The sequence below is a fragment of the Dipteris shenzhenensis genome, chromosome 8 (genome assembly GCF_047967505.1).
Source record: "Dipteris shenzhenensis isolate YYH24624 ecotype China chromosome 8, Dip_SZ_1.0, whole genome shotgun sequence".
NCBI classification, from domain to species: Eukaryota; Viridiplantae; Streptophyta; class Polypodiopsida; order Gleicheniales; family Dipteridaceae; genus Dipteris; species Dipteris shenzhenensis.
In genome coordinates, this window is record NC_141603.1 from 32,644,000 (window position 1) to 32,667,589 (window position 23,590).

The 23,590-nt window shown below is 44.5% G+C and overlaps 1 protein-coding gene across 2 annotated transcripts in view; it reads left to right on the top strand.

Annotated features, from left to right (window-relative positions):
• The first annotated feature begins 676 nt into the window (after positions 1-676).
• LOC147899396 (uncharacterized) overlaps positions 677-23,590 on the top strand; it is a 103,138-nt gene continuing 80,224 nt past the window's right edge. For both annotated transcript variants that reach the window (XR_015541397.1, XM_087377891.1), the window contains exons 1-4: positions 677-1,236; positions 20,781-20,942; positions 21,069-21,134; positions 21,449-21,592. Coding sequence is in view for 1 of the 2 variants with exons in the window: in XM_087377891.1 (XP_087234017.1) it covers positions 1,003-1,236; positions 20,781-20,942; positions 21,069-21,134; positions 21,449-21,592 (606 nt within the window). In the remaining variant the exon portion in view is untranslated. The remainder of the gene's footprint in view (positions 1,237-20,780; positions 20,943-21,068; positions 21,135-21,448; positions 21,593-23,590) is intronic.

Consider the following 23,590-nt stretch of genomic DNA (forward strand, 5'->3'; position numbering starts at 1 on the left):
GGCACCAAGACATTAAGACGAGTTGTGAATGAGATAGTAAAAGGGAGGTACTTGGCATCACTCAAGGATTTCAAACTTCAAGGTGAGAGGTGGGATTTGACTTCTAGTTCAAGGTGAACAATGTGCCCATCCTTGGCCTAATGGATGCACTTGGATAAGGGGAAGGCGATTGCATCGTGCATGGAATAAAAGTACTACCCTTGGTAAGATCAACATGATGATGTAAGGTGGGGTAAGTTCCAATAGTAGGAACATTGCCCATTTGGTCTCACGTGAACACGTTGTGCTTGACATGAGTCGATGTACCCAACCCACAATTTAAGCCATTGTGGGTCATGACGATGCTCGTGAGGGTGATTGTGAAAAAGTGAGGCTTGACACGAAGCAAGCTAGACAAGTATGTGCGAAAACCTCATAGTTTATTGGGGCACATGTGTGTGCATGTAGGCCGACGTGCAAAAGCAATATTCCAAGGAGACGGAGATACAGGCCCGTTGTGTGAAAATACCTTTAAGCAAGCTATACACAGGAAAGGAGGCGTGAGGTGCAAGACGGGGAGAGGTGGCAGGTGGCAGGGAGAATGAAAAAAGAATAAGGTTTAATAAATAGTTCTTTGAAACAAAAAGGAGGATGAACAATAAAAGGGCTCCTTCTTCATTCTTCTTCGTTTTTCTAGGCCAACTCAGCAGATCCTTCCCCCCGCCATAGCCTTCAGCTCCAAGCTTTCAAGTCTTTTACTGTGTGTTCTGTTCTGTTCTTCCGTCGCCATCGCCATCGCCATCGCCATAGCTTCCCATTTCTCCTTCTCCCTTTGCATTTCCCTTCTTCAATTCATCCCTCCCTCCCATTTCTCGCCTCCCTCCCCCATAAATCCTCCCTTCTTTCCCCTTCGCTCCCTCAATTTCGCCTCCCTTATCCATCCTCCCACCTTCCCCGCGCCTCTTGCCCCCGCCTTTGTCACTTCCCAGGGCTCTTTTGAGCACAATTCGCTCTCCCGTAACGATGATGAGCATGCTCGGGTTACGAGGTGGCAGGCCCAAGGCGGAGGACGTGGACCCCGGCAGCGCCTCCGAGGCTGCCCCGGCCAAGGCGTTGAGGTTGGTGTACTGCGACGAGCGGGGAAAATTCAAAATGGACGCTGACGCCGTGGCCGCTCTGCAGCTCGTGAAAGGTCCTTTAGGCGTGGTGTCCGTTTGTGGGAGGGCTCGACAGGGGAAGAGTTTCATCTTGAACCAGGTATGGGGCGGCGCCTTTCCTTTGAATGTGAGCATGCCCGGAAGTTTCCGTAATTGCAAAAACGACGACGAGGATTTTAAAGTGATAATGTGTCTGTAGCTTGTCAATTGTCAGAAAAGTAGTGTTGGCAGGAAGTTCAGCGTACTTAGTAAGGTTATGTTTAAGAGTTGAGGCGTGCTGTTGCCATAATAACGAAAGTATGCTCCTGTTTTGCACGGACCAAATGTTATCATTATAGAAAACCAGCAAATTCGGAGGTCAAGTTGTTTGGGGGGAATTCATACGAATGTTTTTGGCTTTACGGAATTTTTGAAAAAGAAAGCTAGCAAAGTTTAGCCAAGTCTATTCCTTTCATGGTATCAATTCTTGCGTTTTCTGTCTTTAGGGTGAAAGGTCTATGGATCCACACTTGTGCTCAGAGAGCATCTATTGCCATGTGCGATGTACATCGTTATATTTTGGGTGCTTCAAAAATATATATCGCTTGATCTCAACAAGCTTTACATCTCAATTGTAAGCGCATTAGGACACGCTCAATTTCTAGGAGCAAAGTTTGCTCCTTTATCGTAATTATTAATATAAGCGAATTAGTAAAATGTCACAGTTTTAAGGATTATTTCAGGAACTTGCCCACCAATATTTCGTAAAGGTAATCTACAAGAAATACAAGAAATAGCCAGCATGAAAAGAACAAGGGCTCAGTTAAGAAGGCTTAGTTGAGTATTTTAATGGAAGTGTGTGTTCCGATTGTTGTTTTGGTCACCTTCCCACTTGGGAGCCCCCATATCTGGACATGTGGTATGGGAAATAGGGAAAGACAACATGGGCTACCAAGGTGACCCCTGTCTGCAGACTGGTCAGCCAGCTGGGTTGGCTTTTTTTGGGGGCATCCAGCCCCTATATAAAGAGCCCCAGCCTTGGGCTTCCATTCATTCAGTTGGTGTGTCGTTGGTGCCTCAGTTTGAGCTGCAGTTTAAGCAGCAGGGAGTCCATAGATGCATACGTTAGAGCCTTGCAATAGGCTGCCATCAGAGCAGCAAGCAGGCCAGGAATCGAGGGCCTTCTGTACCTTGTTTATGTGCTGTATTCGGAGCAGCAGGAAGGTCAAAGGAAGGTGTACAATGCCTTACAGTGTGGCTGCAGTTCCAGCAGCAAGCAGGCATGGATATAGTGAACCTTGTGCGTGGAGGTCAAGGATCAGGGCACAAATAGGACGTCACCTTTGGCTGTCAGCAAGGAGGTCCGTTTGAAGGGCATCTACTCAGCCCACCAAAGCTCTTGGAGAGCACACAGGCTGACAGTGTTTTGAAGGTACCAGGAACCACAATATATACATTTCCATTTTTTAGATCCACCAGACCCTTCATAGCTCCCCAATTTCTCTACATGTTACCAAAATGTATTTGGAGCCATTTCACTTGTGAATCAACTCTTGAAGTCCGAGGTCGAAAGAGAAAACGGGTGGAAGTGAAGGTAGAAAATGCTGGTGGCATTAGACTAGGTTAGATTTTGGTAGGTAGCAAGAGGAGGACTCGAGGATAGAGGTCCTATTCTAGGGCTGTTTTGGAGCTTGTAGAGGCTAAGAGCAGGGCCAAGAAGAGGCATTTATATGCATGAGGAGAGTGGGTGGGACTCAGGAGAAGGAGTGCTGAAAAGGAGTGAGATTTGAGTTAGCGCTTTGTGGTTTTTGGGCTACGTTTTAACAATCTTCCGTTGGCTAAAACAAGCAACCTCCATCTCTATTTTCTAACATGGTATCAGAGCCTTGAGAAGACTCACAAGTGCGGGAAGTTTGAAGATGAGAACCTTTGGGAGGAGATGCCAGCAGTTCAGGCTTGTCGAAATTGTTTCCTACAGCTGAAGGACAAATCCCCTTGCGAGAAGGACGGTTATCAGGATTCAAGCAAGGTCTCTCAGCAAAGGATTTCGGGTCCTGAAATTACATCTGCATCATGGCCACTAGACACGCTGTGGGGACTCGGGGAAGCTCGATGGTACAAATTACCCTCTCTGGAGATGAATCTGGAGCCACTTGGTGGTGAGGATGATTTTGGAGATTATGACAGGAGTGGAGCAAAAGCCTTAGGACATCAAGAATGTGGTTGGTGACACCAGCAGATCTTTATGTAGTCAGAGAGTGGGTACTGTGTGATGCAGAGGCCCTAGCCACAATCATTGGCATGATTGTAGAGTCGGTCCTCCCGCATATCCAGCTTGCGGATACAAGGGTTCATGTACAAGATCAACAATGCAGCTAGAATCCTTGACCTCGAGACGGAACTCTACAACAATGATATGGAGGAGGGGGACTGGAAGCACTTGGAGGTACCTGAAACATTACAACAAAAGGCGTTCATTTATTCAGACGTTGGTAGAAATCTTATAAAGCATAGAAAGTCAGCCATCCTTAGTAGTCCATGTTGTTGTATTGATAAGAAATTAGCCTATTTTGTTGACAAATTCTTTAGCACACATTGTTACTGTAGATACTTCAATCCTTCCTATTGAATTTCCAAGGGGAGCTTTTCTTAAAAGCACAAAATTTTAACTTTCTTCTTTCAAGGATTCATGCCTATTAAAAGCCATAAAGAAAGGAGTTTCAGAGTTTCCTAGTCAAGTAGAGGAGTCTATAAGAGTATTCAAGAGATTTAAAATCTTCCAAAACTTAGATGGCAGCTTATGCGTTGGTATTGATGATAACATAAGCATAGCTTTGCTTACTAAAGTTATATTTATTTTTATTTTCTCATTTAGTCTTGTTTAAAGTTGCTTACAAACTCCCTACTCCCTTCTTTTCTTTGTTCTTTAAAATTTTTAATTTGTGTTATAGGAAGTAGTTAGGCTGAAGACCACCAAAAAAATTCAGCAAGTGTAGATTGCATAACTAAGTGAAAATGAAAGTACATGTCATAATAAAAGAATCCCCCTTTGTGTCAACAACACCAGCCAAGCACCCAGATGGCTTCCAGCACTCATTACTGTCCATCACCTTCACAAAAGATTTTGACTCCTCTTCTTAACATCTCTCAATGTACCACAACACCAGGGTCCGTGTACCTAATCTCAGCAACACTGGGAGATGCCACCAATAAAAGCTCCTCTCTGACCACCAACTGAGCTTCCAACTCTGAGTTGGCCCCCTTCTTTTTCTGATCAGCCTTTTTCTTTCTGCAGTCCTTCACAAGATGCTGTGGCTCATCACAATAGAAGCATATCTTTTCTTTCTTCCTCTTCTTCTTGTTCTCTTTATCTGAAGAGCCCGCTTCATTGTCAAATTTGTCCTTCTTTGCCAGGCTTACCCTTGCCCTTGCTTTACTTTTGTCCTGAGCTACTAGGGCTTTACCATTTGTTCCATCATACTTCTTTTTGCGAGCTTCTTGTTGCAACAACAATGGAACCAGCTCCTCGAAAGTCACTGGTGCTGTCCTCTGCCTTGCAATCATTGTAAACTACTATAGCTCTTGGGGAGCATTCCCTGCAATAACCTTGCCATCTTGGTCGAGTTCGTCTTTTGGCCAATTGCCGCCAGCTGATCCCGCACCACCCTCATCTTGGTGATATGATCCTACACTGATCCCCCTTCATCCATGCTCACGCCATACAGCTCCATCTTGAGGTCCAAGATCCTTGCCTCATTGTTGAGCTCATACATATCCCTCAACATGGTTCATGCCTCAAAGGAAGTCTTTGCCGTCTGTATGTGAGGAAGCACCGCATCCGCCGTGGTACCCACAATGATAGCCAAGGCCTCCACATCACGGATCTACCATGCTCTCACTAATATAGGGTCTGCCAGTTAGCACCGCTTTTGTAGTTGATGTGGCTGGAGTAGTCACGGTGGCCTCTTCCCGTCGCAATCTCCACGACTCCCTCAGCACCAAGAGGCTTCGAACCTTCATCTTCCACAATGGGTAATTGGTCCTATCTTCCAACTCATATGCCACATCTCCAACTTTGCGGATGATCTTGTAGGGACCGTAACACCTGTGAGCAAGCTTCGTGTTAGTGTTACATTTCAGCGAGGCGTAAATGCACATAATCTCCTTCTTCAAAAGATAGATACCTCTTGCGTTCATCCGCATACTTATTCTACTTGGCTTGGGCATCTTGTAGCCAATTGCAGAAGGGCATCCATTCTATCCAAGTCACTTCTTGCTCGCTGATTTTTCACAGCCATGTCTGAAATAAAAGGGGGCATCCCAACCTTGCATCCATACATTGCTTCAAAAGGGATCATGCCAATAGAAAGGTGTTTGGTACTGTTGTAACAAAATTCAACAAGAGCCATTTGTTCACCCTTTCTGATTGTCCATCCGTCTCAGGGTGGTAAGCAGTGCTAGGTGTGAGGAGAGTACCCACTGCTGTGAATAACTCCTGCCAAAAGTGACATATAAAATTTGCATATTTGTCACTAACAATTTCCTGAGGGAAGCCATGATGCTTAAAAACATGCTCAATAAATTGCCAATCAACCTGTGATGCTGAATACCGGGTCTTAGTGGGTATGAAGTGAGCTTGTTTTGTCATTCTATCCACCACCACATAAATGCTATCCCATCCCCTCTCTGTAGAAGGCAACCCTGTGATGAAATCCATAGCTATGTGAGTCCATTTGCCTTCTGGAATAGGTAATGGCTGTAAAAGACCTGCCGTTAGCTGGCTGTCCACCTTATTCTATTGGCAAGGCAAGCATTCAGTGACATATTTAACCACATCCCGCCACATGCTATCCCAAATGAAGCTTTGTTTGATCTTTCCATATGTCTTAGTGATACCCACATGTTCTGCCATAGGAGATGATTGCATTTTGTGCAAAACCAGCAGTCTATACTTGGAGTCCGACACAAGATAAATTCTGTCCTTGCAGTACAACAGCCCATTACGCAGCTTAAATTCAGCATGCCCTTGGCTTGAAGGATCCTATAACTCCAAAAATATGGGAGCTGCCTTTGAATTCTGCATATATTCTTCTTGAATCCCATGAATCCACTCCTGATAGATGGTGGAAATGGTAGATAAACTACACGCCCACATTCTAGACAAGGCATCGGCGACCACATTTTCTTTCCCCTTCCTGTACTCAATGTCGAAATCGTAGGACTGAATTGCAGCCAACCACCTCTTTTGCTTCATGGACAAATCGCGCTGCGTAAGAAAGTACTTGAGTGTCCTATGATTTGTCTTAACTTTAATCTTGCCACCGTACAAGTAGTGATGCTATTTCTCGAAAGCATGTAGGATAGCCAACATTTCCTCATCATAGCTGTAAATGAGGATGTCATAAAAAAATATCAGCACACATTTGTAAAGAAGGGGCTGCAAAATCTTGTTTATGAGTGCTTGGAAGCATCGATCAATCTAAAAGGCATCACTTTGAACTCATATAATTCTCTCTCTGTGCGGAAGGCTGTGTTGTGCTCATCTCCTTGTTTCATTCTGATTTGATGGTAGCCTGACCTCAAATCAATCTTAGTGAAAAATTGAGCATCCTTGAGTTCATCCAACAGGTCATCTATCCTGGGGATGGGAAACTTGTTCTTGATTGTAGCCTTATTCAAATCTTTGAAGTCAATGTACATGTGGTATGAACTATCTTTCTTCTTCACTTGGAGTACTAGGGATGCAAAAGGAGAAGTGCTATGAGAGAAAATTCTTCTCAAGCAATTCTCGCACCTGTGTTGCCACTTCTTCCCGTTCTACCTTAGAGAGGTGGTATGGGGCCTTATTAATTGGCTTACTGCCAGGCTCCACGACTATGGCATGCTCAACATCTCTCCTTGGGGTAACTGTGAAGGCATATCAGCAAACACATCTGCAAATTCTAAGAGTAATTCCTGCATATCACAATCCTCAACACGGGGAATGCTGCCCTTTAGATACCAACACATTTAGTGCATAGATGTCACACTCCCTCTTGAGCTCTGTGGCCAGCTGCCTTGCTGATATGACAAGCAATTTAGGGGTTGCAATACCACAAATCTATCCCTGTGGACAAAGCATTTAAGTTTATGCTGATTTTGCCCAATGATTTCAACCAATCACAGCCTAGGACAGCAGTTATTGGGCCCATATCCAATGCCAAGAGATCACTTGCAAACTCATAATTATTAGAGAACTTGATTCTTGCATTCTGGCAAACATATTTGCTGATCATATGCTGTCCATTTGCCACCTCTACTTCAGCCCATGATTTATTTCAGTAGCAATCAGTCCCACCTTCTGTAAGGTTTTGCAATTATTAAAACTGTGAGTGCTACCGCTGTCCACCAACACATGAACAGTCTTGCTATTAATCATCATATTCCTGCATGTGCATACCTGCAAAGATGATGCGCTCCTCATCAGTCTTGGGGTAGAAGCAGAAATAGTCTTCCAGCTTCGTGAGCCACTCCTCCACGCACATCCTTTGGTAAGAGCGTAAGCATCTGATATCATCCGAGGTCAATTGGTGCCCGTTTCCAACATTTTGTTGTTTGCATAGTAACCCCAACCGCCTGATGCATAGGCTGCGTCTGGCTAAAAGTGTTCACTGTCGGAGCCATAGAAGCATGCAGCCCTGACTTAGTTTGCTTCCCAAAGCCATCTCAAGATGACGCAGTAAAAGCTTGAGAAGAGGATAGACCTCTTTCCCAGCGGCCCTGCAACCCAAAGCTGGATCTAGGCATACTCATTGGTGCAGTACTGACCGGATGCATACCCGTAGGTCGGCCCAATATAGATGGCTTAGCCTACATAGAAGCAGAAAACTGTGAGCCAAAAGGTAGGCTGGCATCCATCAAGGAAGTGCTCTGCAGCACAGAAAAGGCATTGCCCAAATCAATATAATCTCCACGATGGGGTACATGCAAGTGTCGAGAAAACAGGTGCTCATAGGCAAGGTGTGCATCAGCCATAAACCCTGTGCGCGGGCTGGAAAACTCATCATGGCTATTTGACTAATCCCCATGTTGGGGTGTGGGCTGCTTACCCTTATACTGCATAGCAATGGCAGATCTGAGTTGCTGACCAATCTGCTGTCCCATCTAGGCAAGAGCCGTGTCCTGCATAGCCATGGCCGCGGTAAGCTGTTGGCTGAACTCCTGTCCAATCTGGCGGAAGGGTCTCTAAAGCATAGAAGCAAGGGCATCTAAAAAAATTGTATGCGTTGCCTGCGCTTTTGGAGATGTAGGAGAGAGAGGCTGAGTTGTAGGGATCTCTTTACCACGAGTGGATGCACCCACTGTGGAAGGCAATTGCTCATGTTGAGCAGTCTTATCACTGTCATGCAATGTATCATGAGGGGCACGCTTGGGTGCCATGGCGACTGTCACAGGATAGAGAAGCTCGAATGCATGCAAGAAAATGAAGTGGACTGAGAGAAGTAGACAGCAAACTGTGCTGTAATGAGCACTTGATATAGTGTATAGAATCATGAAAAAGGCCGGTGGAGAAGCTCGAGAGGAAGATCGATGAAGAGGCTTCAAAATGGAGCCGGAATGACTCCAAACAGGGCTGTAAGAAGGCCCCTAAAAAGAGGCGGGAAATTTTGACTTTTTGCCTTCTCTTTTTTTGAGGGGAGGGGGATCCCTAAGTCACCTAGGACAGTTAGTACAGCACTAACCTAAGTTCCCTAGGACTGTTAGGACATTGACTTAGGATAACCTAACTCGATTGCTTAACCTTAGTTAGCACTAACCTAACCTACCCCCAAACTAACTAAATCTAAACCTAATCCACTAAGTAAGCCCAAGCTAACTAACCAGACCTACAAACCTAACCTAACATAATTGACTCACCTAAACTAACCTCGGTAAAAATCTAACCTAGGAATTAATCAATTTTAAGGCTAAGGTGTTTGCTAGCGATGCAGGCGGCGGAAACCATCGACGAAAGGGGTGGCGAAAATCTTCACAGGCCGTAGAGATTTGTATAGAGGTGGTGAGAGCGTACGGGTGGCGGGATTGGGTGAGGTAATGGCGGAGTTGGGCATCTGGTGGCGCGATGACCGACAGTCGGTGAAAAGTACCCACGTTGTTGGGATTGGTTGGCGATGGAGTCAACTTGGCACAAAATTAGACGGACAGCCACCAAGCTGCGAGCGACGGACAACCACCTGTTCTACACTATGGGCTGCACCTCAACTCCCACTACGATGTGAGAAGGTGACGGACACGATGGCGTATATGAATATTTTGATCGTTCTAAGGCACTATTCACCTTGTTGTAATTTTGCATTTGCCAGTCATCCAGTGTTGTCGATGTTGAAGCCCTTGCTGATGTTGGCGTTGACGCTTGCACCTTGAGCGCTTGTATTCGCTGCCGTTGGTGCACTTCTGAAAATTGGAAAGAAGGTGAAAAGGGAAGGAAAACAAAGGTGCCAGGGTTGGAGCTCTGATACCAGTGTAATGAAAGAGGCAGGGGAGAATTGGAGGAGGGAGAGAAAGGAGGAGTGAGAAGTGAGAAAAGGGGGAAGAGGGAGAGGAAGAGAGAGAGGGAGAGAAGGGAGAGGGGAAGAGAGAGATAGAGAGATTGTGAGAGAGTGTAGGCAGCACGTAGGAGGGAGGAGGTGGGAGTAGAGAGGATTAGAAGTCACCAAAAAGTGTGCAATGAGGGGTGGATGGGGACTTCTATATGGACTTCATAACAGGCTTACTTGTCACAGCAAAGGGATGGAATAGTATATTTGTGGTGGTGGACAGACTGACTAAGCAAGCACACTTCATTCCCACTAAGATACAATATTCAGCATCTATGGTGGCTGCTCAGTTCATGGAGCAAGTGTTTAAATTACATGGCATGCCACAAGAGATAGTAAGTGATCGTGATGCAAAATTTATGGGACAGTTTTGGCAACGAATTATTCACAGCAATGGGTACTAGTACAGCCTACCATCCCCAAACTGATGGAGAAACACAGAGAGTTAATAGGTGGCTAGAAAAGTATCTCAGGCATTACTGTTTTGCTGCTCAGTCCACATGGGACAAATTGTTGCATCTGGCTGAATTCTGCCATAACAGCACCAAACATTCTTCTATTGGGATGACCCCTTTTGAGGCTTTGTATGGCTACAAGGTGCATATTCCATCTACTGTTTTTGATGAGGCTATGACCAACCAACAAGCTATTGATAATTGGACCCATATGGCAGCTATTCTCGAGTTGTGTTAGGACAACATGGTCAAAGCTCAAGCTCGAATGAAGGAGTATGCAGATGGGCATCGTAGGGAGCTATTTTTTGAAGGAGACCATGTTTTCCTCAGGCTTCCCAAGACTAGGCATGCTTCATTAAAGGGAAATACCAATAGTAAGTTGGCTCATCGTTATTATGGTCCTTATAAGGTGCTACAAAAGATTGGGAATGTAGCCTACAGATTGGGAATTTGCACATGAATTTCATGCTGTCCTTTCCCTTTGTTACTATCTATTGTTATTCCTGCTTACTTAGGCTGTGAAACTAGAGTTAAACTAGCATGCAGTAGGCTCAGCTGGAAAGAAGGTGTACTAGATTGCAAATCATGAATGAATGTGTACAACAGCAAGGGAACCACCCTCCCCCACCATTTATAGGTTTGGGTATAGCAACATGACTTATGGGACAGCCTCCCTAAGATGCCACGTGGCAACATTTGGCTTCCCACTTAAATGCTACTCAATTACAAGCCCTTTAAAAAGAACCTATCGGGCTAAAATGACTAAGTAAGGATCACCTTTGTTACAACTGTTTTGAAAACCGAGTCTTAGAGGATGAGCATATATCTTGGCATACCAAGCTCGGGGTGCTTGCTTCAAACCATAAAGGGCTTTGTGCACATGGCATACCTTATTTTCAAATCTTTTGATCTCAAACACAGCTTGATCTTTGCTATGTTGTTTCTCAGCTGAGCATATTCATGTATAGTCCTAGTACACAGAATACCTTTGTTTCATAGTTGCCAGCCGAAACGGAAACGGAAGAAACGAAAACGGGAAAAACGAGGAAAACGGAGTTTCCGGCCCCCGCAGACACACAATTTATGTATAAAAAATTATTTTTTATACATAATACAATTATCAATAGAGTACAAATTATACATTATACAATTATCTATACTTGAAGCATCATGCATGCTTCTATGATTCTAAATTTTCTATGACGATTGATCTATCTAGTATCATCTGTTATTTATGAATAATGCTTCAACAATCAACATGTGTCATGAACTAAGTTCTAAGTTCTAACTTCTAACTCTGAAGTTACAACAATCTGAAGTTTGAGAGGGAGGATGGAGAGGTGAGAAAGGATGGAGAGGTAGAAGGAGGACGGGAGCTGAAAGAGGATGGAGAGGTAGGAGTCGGAGGAGGATGAGAGGTAGGAGGAGGATGGAGAGGTAAGAAGGGATGGAGAGCTGAGAGTAGGCTGAGGATGGAGAGTAGCTACTAGCTTGCAGGATGGAGGGATGGAGAGCAGAGCAGGCTGCAGGTGCCAGGGCCCAGGAATCAAATGACAAAGATGGAGAGGTTGGAAAGCAGTAGAATGGAGAGCAGCAACACGGGAGGCGACGAATCGACGAAAAACCTTTTAATCAAAAGAAGGCAAAAACAATTTAATCAAAAGAGGGCCACAAAAAAAAGGAAAAAAAAGAAAAAAGAAAAACAGAGATTACGAAACGGCGTTTCTTCCATTTCTGGAAGAAATGCCGTTTCCGTTTCGACGTTTCCATTTTCAGGCCTGAAATAGTCGTTTCTGGTAACTATGCTTTGTTTGTACCCGGGTCGCCCTCGAACTTGTAGGGACTCCTTCCTTCAAAGTGAAACAAGAATTCCAATGTTGGCTCTGATACCATGTCAGAGAATACAGGTATGAATCACTCAAACCTCACAAGCAATTAAACGAATTGATGAACTCTTTCCAATCACTCCTAGATAGACTCACTAAAGAAAGACTCACTCAAGAGAGTAGATAGCAGATAGAAGAGAGGAACATAGAGAGAGACCTCAGGCTTTATTCCACTGATGTGGGAAGAAAACAGCTCACAAAGCTTCAGCAAAGGGGCTGGGCACAAAATAGTAGAGATCTCACAAGTAGATCATTCCACTCTCTCTCCAGTCCACGCTGAGAGGGGGAAGAGAGAAGGAAGGGAGCAAGAGAGTGAGAGTGAGAGAGACACAATAGTGCGGGTGTGAAGTGATGAGTGAGCCACACCACAAACTCACTTAAGTTTTATTAGGATTAGGTTTACCCTATGACTGTCTTAAGACAGTCATAGGTGTCCTAACTTTAATTCTTTAATATAAGGGTAGGCAATGTGCCTTTACCCCAACAACCTCCCACCTAAAGGCCAATGTGCCTAAAGGGCAGAAAAGAATAAAAATGACAGCAATATACAGTTACTGTATACAAGACCATAAAGTAAGAATGGTCTCATCCTAATCCCATGATGTGGCGGCAATGTGCAAACCGCTCTGTAGGCAAGCTCTTAGTGAGCAAATCTGCAGGATTATCATCAGTATGTACTTTCACAAGCTCAAGACGCTTGTCATCCAGTACCTCCCTGATGAAATGATATTTCACTTCTATGTGCTTGGTCTTCTGATGAAAGACCGGATTCTTTGCCAACATGATAGCACTCTGACTATCACAATGCAAAACTGGCATATCTCCTGTAATGCCCAAATCTCCCACCAGCCGAGTAAGCCATATTGCTTCCTTGCAGGCCTCAGTGGCTGCAACATATTCAGCTTCAGTGGTTGACAGTGCAACGCATTTCTGCAACCGAGACACCCATGATATAGCACCTCCTGCAAATGTAAAAATATAACCGGTAGTAGACTTCCGGTTATCTGCATTCCCTGCATAGTCTGAATCTGTAAAACCATGCACCAATGCATCCTGCCTACCATAGCATATGCACAAGTCTTTGGTACCTTTGAGATACCTCAAGACACCTTTCACTGCTTCCCAATGCCGCTTGCCTGGATTTGCCATATACCTGCTGATGACTCCCACCGCAAAAGCAATATCCGGACGAGTGGCAACCATGGCATACATCAAAGATCCAACTGCAGATGCATACGGAACCTTGGCCATTTCAGCCTTATCATCATGTGATCTGGGGCTGTCCTTACTGCTGAGTTTTAAATGTGGAGGCAACGGGGTACTAATGGACTTCCCCCCCTCCATTTTAAACCTCTGCAGTACTTTGTCAATATACTCTTTCTGTGACAGAAATAAAAGTCCCTTGGACCTGTCACGAGTAATACGCATGCCAAGAATATGATTTGCATCACCCAAGTCTTTCATGTCAAAAGACTTATGCAGTTGTTTCTTCAAAGAACTAATCTCATGCTGAGATTTACTGGCAATAAGCATGTCATCCACATATAGAATGAGTAGCATCAAACTGCCATCCTTTGCCCGTTTGGTGTACAAGCAATGATCGGTCTCACACCTATGATACCCTTGGGACTGCATGAATGCATCAAACTTCTTGTACCATTCTCTTGGCGCCTGCTTGAGTCCATACAAGCTCCTTTTGAGCTTACACACAAGCTGCTCTTTCCCTTTAACAGCATATCCCTCTGGCTGACTCATATAGATCTCATCATGGAGATCTCCGTGAAGAAAAGCTGTCTTCACATCCATCTGACATAAATCCATATTAGTATGAGCAACAAGAGCCAACACTGCTCTCAAAGTAGTCATTTTGACTACAGGGGAAAAGATCTCATCAAAGTCAATGCCCTTCTCCTGCTTAAATCCCTTGGCAACCAATCTGGCCTTATACCTCAGTAAAGCATTTGAATCCACTTTGACTTTGTAAACCCATTTACATGGCAAAACTTTTCTGCCTGCAGGTAACTGCACCAAGTCCCATGTATCATTCTGAAGTAGAGAGTCCATTTCTGACTGCATGGCTTTCTCCCACTTCTTTTTCTCTGTTCTTCCCATAGCTTCCTTGAAGCTGGAAGGCTCACCACAATCTGTCAGCATGATAAAATCAGCCACATTATTGGCTCCTGGAACAAACCTGGCAGGAGGCCGTTGTGCACGGGTGCTCCTCCTCACAAAATGTTCCGGATTAGGCTGCTGTCCAGCCTGTTCTTCATGCATGACAGGTGGCTGTACCACCATATCTGGCTGTTCTACAGCCCCATCTGTTGGCACATCCAGTGGTGCATCATTGGCAAAATTATCTGGCTGATTTTCAGCCTGTATACCCTCTTGAACAGGGTGATTTGCAGCAGGCTGCTGCTGCATATAAATGGGCATTCTTTGCTGTCCAACATCATCATAAATAACCCTCCTGTATTCCACAGGTTGCACGGGTTCCTTGTGTACACTATCTTCTTTAAAGATGACATCATTGCTGCGTATAATTTTCCGTTTAACGGGATCCCATAATCTGTACCCCATTTCACCTTCATCACCATATCCCATAAAGATGCATCTGATAGACTTTGGATCCAGCTTGGTGCGTAGATCTTTGCGTACATGAGCAAAGCACTCGCAGCCAAATACCCGTAAGTGCTTATATGAAGGTGGCTTGCCAGACCACACCTCCTCTGGCACTTTCAACTCCAAAGCCTTATTTGGTGACCTGTTAATAATGTGAATTGCTGTTTGCACGGCTTCTGCCCAAAAGCCATGGGGTAATGCAGCATAAGACAACATACATCGAACCTTCTCCTGAACAGTTCGATTCATCCGCTCACTTGTACCATTTTGAGATGCATTATGAGGGGCTGTGAGTTCCTGTTTGATGCCCTTAGCTTGACAAAATTGCACAAAAGCATGTGACACATACTCACCCCCATTATCGGATCTGAGGCATTTCAGCCTACGACCTGTCCGATTCTCCATCTGAGCGACAAATTTCTTGAAAGCATTGAGGGCATCTCCCTTATGCTTCAAGAAATAGACCCACACCTTACGTGTGGCATCATCAATGAAAGTAATAAAATATTTGGCACCCCCTAGTGATAACTGTGGCATCTCACACAAATCAGTGTGCACTAGATCAAGTGGTGCTCTATTCTGGGGAGTTCTCCTCTTATGAGGAGTCACAGAATGCTTGCCAAAAATACAATGATCACAAGTAGGCAAATCTGAAAAAGAGAGAGGCGGCAGATAACCCAAACGTGACAGTTCTTGCATTCCCTTAACAGACATGTGTCCCAACCGGCTATGCCACAATGAAACCTTTGGCAGCTCGGTTATGGCAACAACATGATTACCCACACTGGAAACATAAAGAGGGTACAAGGTATCACTCTTAAAACCCTCAGCCACTACAGTATGGCCATCAGTAATCACCCATTTGGAATCTCCAAATGTGGTGTGGTAACCACTGTCATCCAATAAGCCAGTGCTAATCAGATTTTTCTTGATTTGCGGCACATGGCGAACACCATCAAGCATAAATGACTGTCCATCAGAAAGTACTATCTGTATACTGCCAACCCCTGCAATCTGACATGCATAGTTGTTCCCAAGATGAACAACTCCATGAGTACCTGTGTAGGAAGTAAACCACTCCCTATGAGGTGTAACATGAAAAGAGGCACCTGAATCCAAGAGCCAGGTGTGCATGTCATGGCCATCAATAACCAAAGCATGTGCTATTACAGCAGAAGAGCATAAAACATCATGTATGTCACTGTCACTGTCCTCTGCTGCAACATTCACTGCATCCAATTCAACTATCTTGGCCTTGCCTTTGCCTTTGCTTGCATTTCCTGCATCTTGTGTTTCAGCCTTCTTGGCTTTCTGATCCCGTATGAACTTGAAGCACTTCGACTTCACATGTCCCTTCTTGCCACAATAAAAGCATTCAATGTCCTTTTTGCCACGGGACTGACTGCGGGATTTGGACTTACTAGCAGATCTCCCCTTCTGCTGAGTCCTGCCTCTATCCTGTACCTGCAAAGCATTTGAAGACTTGCTGCCCGCATTATTCTTCCTGCTCATCTCCTCCATAAGGAGAGAGCTCTCTACATCAGCATAAATAAGAGTGGCATTTGAGTTTGACAGGGTGGTCTTGAAAGTGTCCCAACTCTCAGGAAGAGTACACAACAAGAAAGTAGCCTTGAACTCCTCATCAAGATTCAACCCCTGTGCAATCAGCTGTGTAAAGATAGCATTGAACTCACTCAAGTGTGAGGTCATAGCTGTACCTTCCTTCATGCGAAGATCGACCAGCTTCTTCAGCCAATAAACCTTACTAGCTGAGCTCTTTTGGGCATACAATTCCTCTAGTCTCTGCCATAGACCATAGGAGGTCTTTTCAGCCTGTACATTGAACACAAGAGTGTCTGAAATAGTGAGCATAATAGCTGCCCTCGCAGACAAATCAAGCTCTTCCCAATCATCAGCTGCCATGTCAGATGGCTTGACACCCTTTACCCTTATGGGCTTAGCAATCTTCTTTAACAGAAGAACATTTAAGCACTGTTCTGCCCATAATGCATAGTTATGTGCTCCTTCCAGTTTCTTAATGTTAAGAATTGAAGAATCACCTCCTCCTGATGCCATATCAGATGAGGAAAGTACCTGACTCCCTGGAAGTAAAAAGACTGAATAAAAAGTTCTGATTTCTCAGAAAAGCCTGCTCTATTCAAGAGCCAGAAGCACTCTCAAAGGTGCTGTTTTGACTGTCAGTAAAATCTGCAGCAAAACAGTAAATGTCCCTGCAAATACTGTACCTTCTGACAAACTGTTCTGAGCTCAAAGAAGGCATAAAAACAGTGATTTCAGACTGCTGCTGCTGCTCAACAAGAGCTTAACAGTGCATACTTATCTGACAAAACCATTTCAGACTGCTGTAAACACTGCTGTACTGACTGTACTGATCACTTCTCCCACCTCAGATGAGGTATGTCACTGACTCAAATTGCAGAAATCACTTGACAAACACCCAAAAAAAAATAAATGACCCTTCAGCCTGTCACAAAACCTGCAACAGGAAATGGGATAAATCCCAAGCAATCACCCTTATACCAAGGGGAGAAAATGCATCTGAAGATCTCTGTTGGTAACCCAAGTGTTGTCAAACAAAGTCTGGGCAAAAGCCCCTTGATCTGACACCTGAATCAAGTGGAGAACACCTCAACACTGAGGTAGCAAGCAATATGATAAATCTCTCTAACACTTGTACCTGACAATGTGCAAAGCATAGACTGCCCCTGTGTAATCAGTAACAACACAACTCACAACGTACAGACACCAAGAAGAAAATCTTTTGAGCACTGTCAACGATGGGCAGTTAGGGACCGAGTAAACTCGATGCGCCCTGACCAAGCGTGGCTCAACTGAGATTTTCAGAGTGTGTACAAAGAATGTGACCTGCAACAAATGTCACCAAATGCACTGCGGAAACAAAGCAGATGTGTGCTCCCTGTCAACACACTGCCTCAAGGCATACAATGCACCAACTGCTAGGCTAAAGCCCTTTGATAAGATCACCCAAAACTGAGAATTTCACTCAGTAAATGCATAGAAAATCCTGCTGTACTTCTGTCCTGCTTGCAGCACGGTTCCCCCCAAAAAAAAACTCTGACACAGATCCCGAAACACCGAAATGGTGTATCTCCCTGCTGTGCTGTGGAGATCCGTACGGCCGTACAATGGCTGTACGGAATTCGTACAACAGCTTCCTGTAGATACGGCGACGTCGTCCGTACTGTACGGACACTCATACGGAGTCCGTACGACGGTACGGACGGCCGTACAGTCGTGTACCTAGCTGTAGCCTGTGCGACGACCGAGGGCTTAACAGATACTGCGGACGTGACACGGCGCCGATCTGCTGCAGCTAGCAGCTGCTTCCCGCGCCCAGCCCTGCTGCTTCCCGCGCCCAGCCCTAGCAGCGAAAAACGCCGCCTTTTTGGAGCTGCCCTTTGAAAAAAAAACGCGCCGCCCTTGGAGGCCCTTGGAGCTGCACTTCGAAAACGCGCCGCCCTTGGAGGCCCTTGGAGCTGCACTTCGAAAACGCGCCGCCCTTGGGGTAGCGCGACGCAGCTATAGCAGCTGCTGTGCAGCTGCCTGATGCAGCTCCGCCCTTGAAGCTGCTCGACGAGCTGCTGCTCCTGCGTCCTGCCTTTGCCAATGCGCCGCCCCCTGCACCACAGTCAGTCCGTACAGTTGTACGGACGACGTACGGCCGTACGGATCTGGCCGTACGTCCGTACTGGAAGGGATAGGCAAGGAAGAGGGGGCTGAGGAGAGGAGGGGGGGGCTCTGATACCAGTTGAGAGGGGGAAGAGAGAAGGAAGGGAGCAAGAGAGTGAGAGTGAGAGAGACACAATAGTGCGGGTGTGAAGTGATGAGTGAGCCACACCACAAACTCACTTAAGTTTTATTAGGATTAGGTTTACCCTATGACTGTCTTAAGACAGTCATAGGTGTCCTAACTTTAATTCTTTAATATAAGGGTAGGCAATGTGCCTTTACCCCAACACACGCTGCCTGCACAAAGGGCTTCAGTGAATGTTGCACTAAGTGTAGAGATGTGGAGCGGGTTTATATATGCTGGAAACCAGCTCTGAACATCCGACTGAAACCTAATTGGGTCTATAGGTTCCACCAACCAGATCTGCCGTGAAAACCAGTCTGTAGGACTTGCCATCTGCTACAGGCTGCCTCCCTTGTGGAGGCCTTGGCAGGGGCCTATCCTTTGTGCCCATTTGCCTTGGTCCCATGCATGACCTTCCTGCTCCATCGCGGCTGTACTTCGCGGCTGTACTAGGGTCTTCTACCCATGCCAGCCACTGCTCCAAAGCACAGCAGAGAGCCGCACAAACTGCTCCAGGTAACCCTAACCCCTATCAGTCTACGGACCCTTTGTCCTCCTCACTTGGGGGCTCACACGTGGGTTAGTGACTTCTAACAAAGACAACAAGGGTATTTTGTTGCCAAGAGGTACAAGTGCTTTTGTTCTTTTGAAGCAAGGTTGTACTACCTTCTTAGGGCTTTTTGAGAGATACTAGTCATGTCATAAGCACTGCTTAGCTTTACAAGACTCGAGAGCTCTTGTTCAAAAGTAGGTTTTGTTCACTTACCTTAGTGCTAACCTTCATGAGGAATGAGTTTTCCTTGTATGTATTAAAAAGAGATGAAAGATCCGTATGTTGGTTTGATACAAATACACGAGAACATCATAGGGCCATGCATGGATTTCGCTATTTCTCAACCAAAGCTCGTGTGCTGAGCAAGCCAACCATGCTCCTTCCTGGTGACATTATCTTAATGTGTAAGGCATGCAGCTTCTGCTTTGATAATGTATACCTGTTATGTCCGTAATTGAACTAACTAGGGCCTAACCAAGACTGGACTCTCTTGAATCTAGGTTAGGGCGTAATCTAACCCAAGGTTTGGATTAACCTAAGGTTGATACTAGAGCTAGGGTGGACAAGGTTTAGATCTCGTGGCTATTCCATGATTAGCAGAGCTAATCAGGAAAAATCATGACTTTTAAGTTAAGTAAGGCTACATTATGCATGTAGCCTAATTTTAGGGCTTATTGCTAGAGATAGCCAATGCCAGGCCTATAAGTATGAGCCAACGGGTCAGTATTTGGGGTCCGAGGAGTTGAAGCCTCCTTTGGTTGTAGACTTGATGGCTAGAGAGAAGCAGCTAGAGGAAGGGGCAAGTGGTAATGGGACGTGTGTCTTGACCTTGAGGCTAGTTTGCTCTCGTGGTGGTCTAGACGGACCTTAAGCTTAGGGGTGGCTCAATGTAGAGCCTATGGCTGGGAGGTGAGCTGCTAGCTCGAATCCCTACATATTGTTTTGTGGGAGTGTCCCACGGAATGATGACACTAAGCTTCTGGCTTGGATTTATTACACCATTGAGGTCAGAAGTGATTTGACCTGGTTGGGGCTGTTTCAAAACTGCTGCCCGCGCCCGCGCCCCCCCCCTTCCCCTTCCTTTTCTCTTCTCTCTCTCTCTCTATACTCAGATAGCACATGATATGATATGATACGACATGTTTTGTATTTGATTTTGCTTGAGCTATTGAGCTCTTTATTTCATCATAGTACTCAGCAAGGGCCTTAGTGCGCCCTTTGCTCCAGCCCTTTGTGGCTTGTATGAGTTTTTTCCCTTTTGGTGTTTTCCGCACTTTTACCCATAGGCCCACGAGGCCTTCCGCGGACGTTAATATATCTTTCTTTTTCTTTCTTTCTAAATGGATGTCCTTTGAACATTACAAAAACTTAGGTGAGATAGCTACAAGTTCTTGTCCTGATGATATTTGGTTGGTAGATTCATAGGCAACCTTTGGTTATCTAGGAATGTTACAATAATGATCTCAATTAGGGTATCTGTGAAGTAACTGACTTTAGGAGCAGCATATCACTCTTCCCAAGGTGAAAGTGAGCATGTGCCTTGTGTTTACTGGCAAATATCACAGGTAATGATAGTTTAGAGCTTTTGAAAAAGGTGGCAGTGAGTTTCTCTCAATATTTGTCTGTGGTTTTCCTCATAGAAGTCTTGTCTCTGGTACTGCTTTTGTTGGCTTTTTTAAGGTGCAGCATTGTTTCTGTTGACTTTTATTGCTGACTTTTTTATGAAAATAATGGATGAAAGCTTTTAGGCCGGAGCAGTGGGTTTCAAGTGGCACCAACACATCGACCGTGTACAAAAGGTCTTTGGATGTGGAGCACCCCGCTTAAAAGAATAGCTCCTGATGGAACGGAGTACAGTCTCTTGCTTCTCGACAGTGAAGGCATTGATGCATATGACCAAACTGTATATTTCCTTCACAATCTCTTGCTTTGCTAATTCATAAACTGTATTATCTTGAGAAGGCACTTTGTCTCTTTGAGGGTTGGTTTGTTTTCTATACTCACATTCCTGTGCTTTTGGCTTGACCAGGGAACTTATAGCACTCAAATTTTCTCATTGGCCGTGCTTCTATCTAGCATGTTTGTCTATAATCAGGTCGGTTTACATGTCTACTGTGGTGATGGGCAGATTTCTTGTCTTATTGTCCTGAGTCCTCTAACATGGCTGTGATGATAACGAAATTTGTTATTTGACAAATTGTTCTCCAACGACTGCTATGAGGATGATAATTTCTTCACAAGAATAGACATGACCTGCTAGGTTGTCTTGATCTTAGTTGCTGGATTATTGAGCAAAATTTGAAAGTGTGAGGGACGAATTTGTTAAGTTTTTTGGTTTATCTTGAACATATGAGTTTGGACCTGTAAAAGAGTTCTGGTGATGATTCGTAGATAACTTTCTGTACACAGATGGGAGGCATTGATGAAGCAGCATTGGACCGGATGTCCTTAGTTACAGAGATGACCAAACATATCCGAGTGAGGGCATCTCAGAATCGATCTTCTGCTGCTGAGTTGGGACAATATTCACCAGTTTTCCTATGGCTTTTACGTGTAAACACTCTTCCATCAAACCTAACTTAGCAGAGATTTAGAGTGTTTTCAATACCCTTGTCTTGAAGGAAATGGGAGCCAAAATAAGTAATACCAGAAGGCTTAAGACTAACATCCATGTTCTCATGAATACTGCTGAATTTGTACTGTTATTTTCTTCTTTATTTCAGCTTGAGCTTCTAGTTTTGTTTTCTCATCCACATCATATAGAAAAGCAGAAATTAATTTTTGTTTTTTTTTGTAATGTAGTGCCACTTCACCCTTTTAATTGACCTGCAGGCAAAGGAATGGTCCTGCCCTTCATAAGAGAACGCTGCCAACACCCTCTGCCCTTTTTTTAAAAAAAACAAAAGAAAAATCGATATGCTTTAACATGTGAAACCCTTGCCTGCTCTTAAAAAAAAAACAAAACAAAAGAAAAAAGAGTTCAATTGTTATTTGATCTGAACCTAGGGACACCTGTCCTACCTCTTCCATTGCTTACCTGGGTACTGGCGAGACTTGTCCAAATTTCAGAGGGTCAGTTGGCAGTTGTGTTTATCTCCAGAGAGTAATCGCAATTAAATGCAACTTCCAGGAAATCACCCAATCAGCATTCTGAAGAAAAGGAAAAACAAAGAAAGCATTAATAGAAGGTTCCTTTATTTGGAAAAAAAAAGGAAAAACAAAGAAAAGAATGTTAGAAAGCAGGGTACAGATCAACAGCAAACCCTAGTGCAGCGGAATGAACTCTCAGCACTAATTTATCCACAAAACGTGGGCAAACTCCACTGAAAAAGAGCACGGATCACCAGTGAGGATGCCTGATACAAAAGTCGCATTCTAGGAGACTGCTACTCCTGAGAAATATCACAAGAAATCTCTGCCAAACTGTTGCTATCATGAGGCCTGAGAAAGGCATCAGTTTGCATGAGGTGGCTGGCTGAAAGGCTAGCCCTTTTATAGGCAGATACCAGATCCAAGTCAGCCGACTTGGTCTGCAGAATACCCTACCTGGCAGTCTGTAAATTAGGTGACCAGACCTGCCGCCTTTCCCTCTGTTGGAACATGGGAACGTGGTTCTAGACAAAGACCAAACGTCCAAGACGACACCCCCTCCCCCCAAAAAAAAAAAAAATCCCCAAACCCCCCTTTCTTTTTGTTTTACTCTCAGGAATTCCTCCTCATATATTAGGGATATTGGAATTTGTCTTCTCATATATTAGGGAAGCATTTAGTTATCCACATATTGGAAGCATAGATTATCAAATGCTCCAAATGTGCGTTTTCAAAGTTCTAGAGCTGAAACTGAAAGTTCAAAAATTTAGTTTCTTTCATATTCTAGTATGGTTTTGCTGTAAAACTTAGTTTCTTTCATGTTCTAGTATGGTTTTATGTCATATGTTTGACGTGTCATATGACCTGTCATATGACATGGCATTCTTGTTCCCGTTTCCTGAAACGTTCCTGTTCCCTGGTTATTATGCTAAAACAATCATCTTAAAATGAGGTAGGACTTTTGCCTTAGTGAGGCTCTCCCTAGTATCATTGTGCCTAGGAGGAGGTGAGACTTATGTTGGATGTCTATTGTCTAGCTTCAGGGGCAATGAGGAGGAGGAACAAGTTATTTGGTTTATAGACATCTAGCTTCTGGGGCAATGATAAGGAGAAACAAATCAGAATTCAATAATCTATGTCCATTATAATATTCCTGCACTATCTGCCACTGGATGTGGCCTTTTGGGATTGTTAAATCTCGGCGTGGTTTGTGTGCCTGCCTGAACCTCTTATTGAAATACCTATCATTTTGGCAAAGCCCTTCGAGAGGGAATAGAGAGATGCAGATATTTTTATAAGGCTTGTTTATATGGTGGATCAGCACCCTCATTTTAGGCGAAAGGCTAGTTTATTTGGTTCTCTGGATATACTTTACATACGTATTGCTGGGTGTATGAAATCATCCCAATATGAGGCTTTTGTAATGTCTTGTGTTCTGTTGCCACAAGGGAATTACTTAAT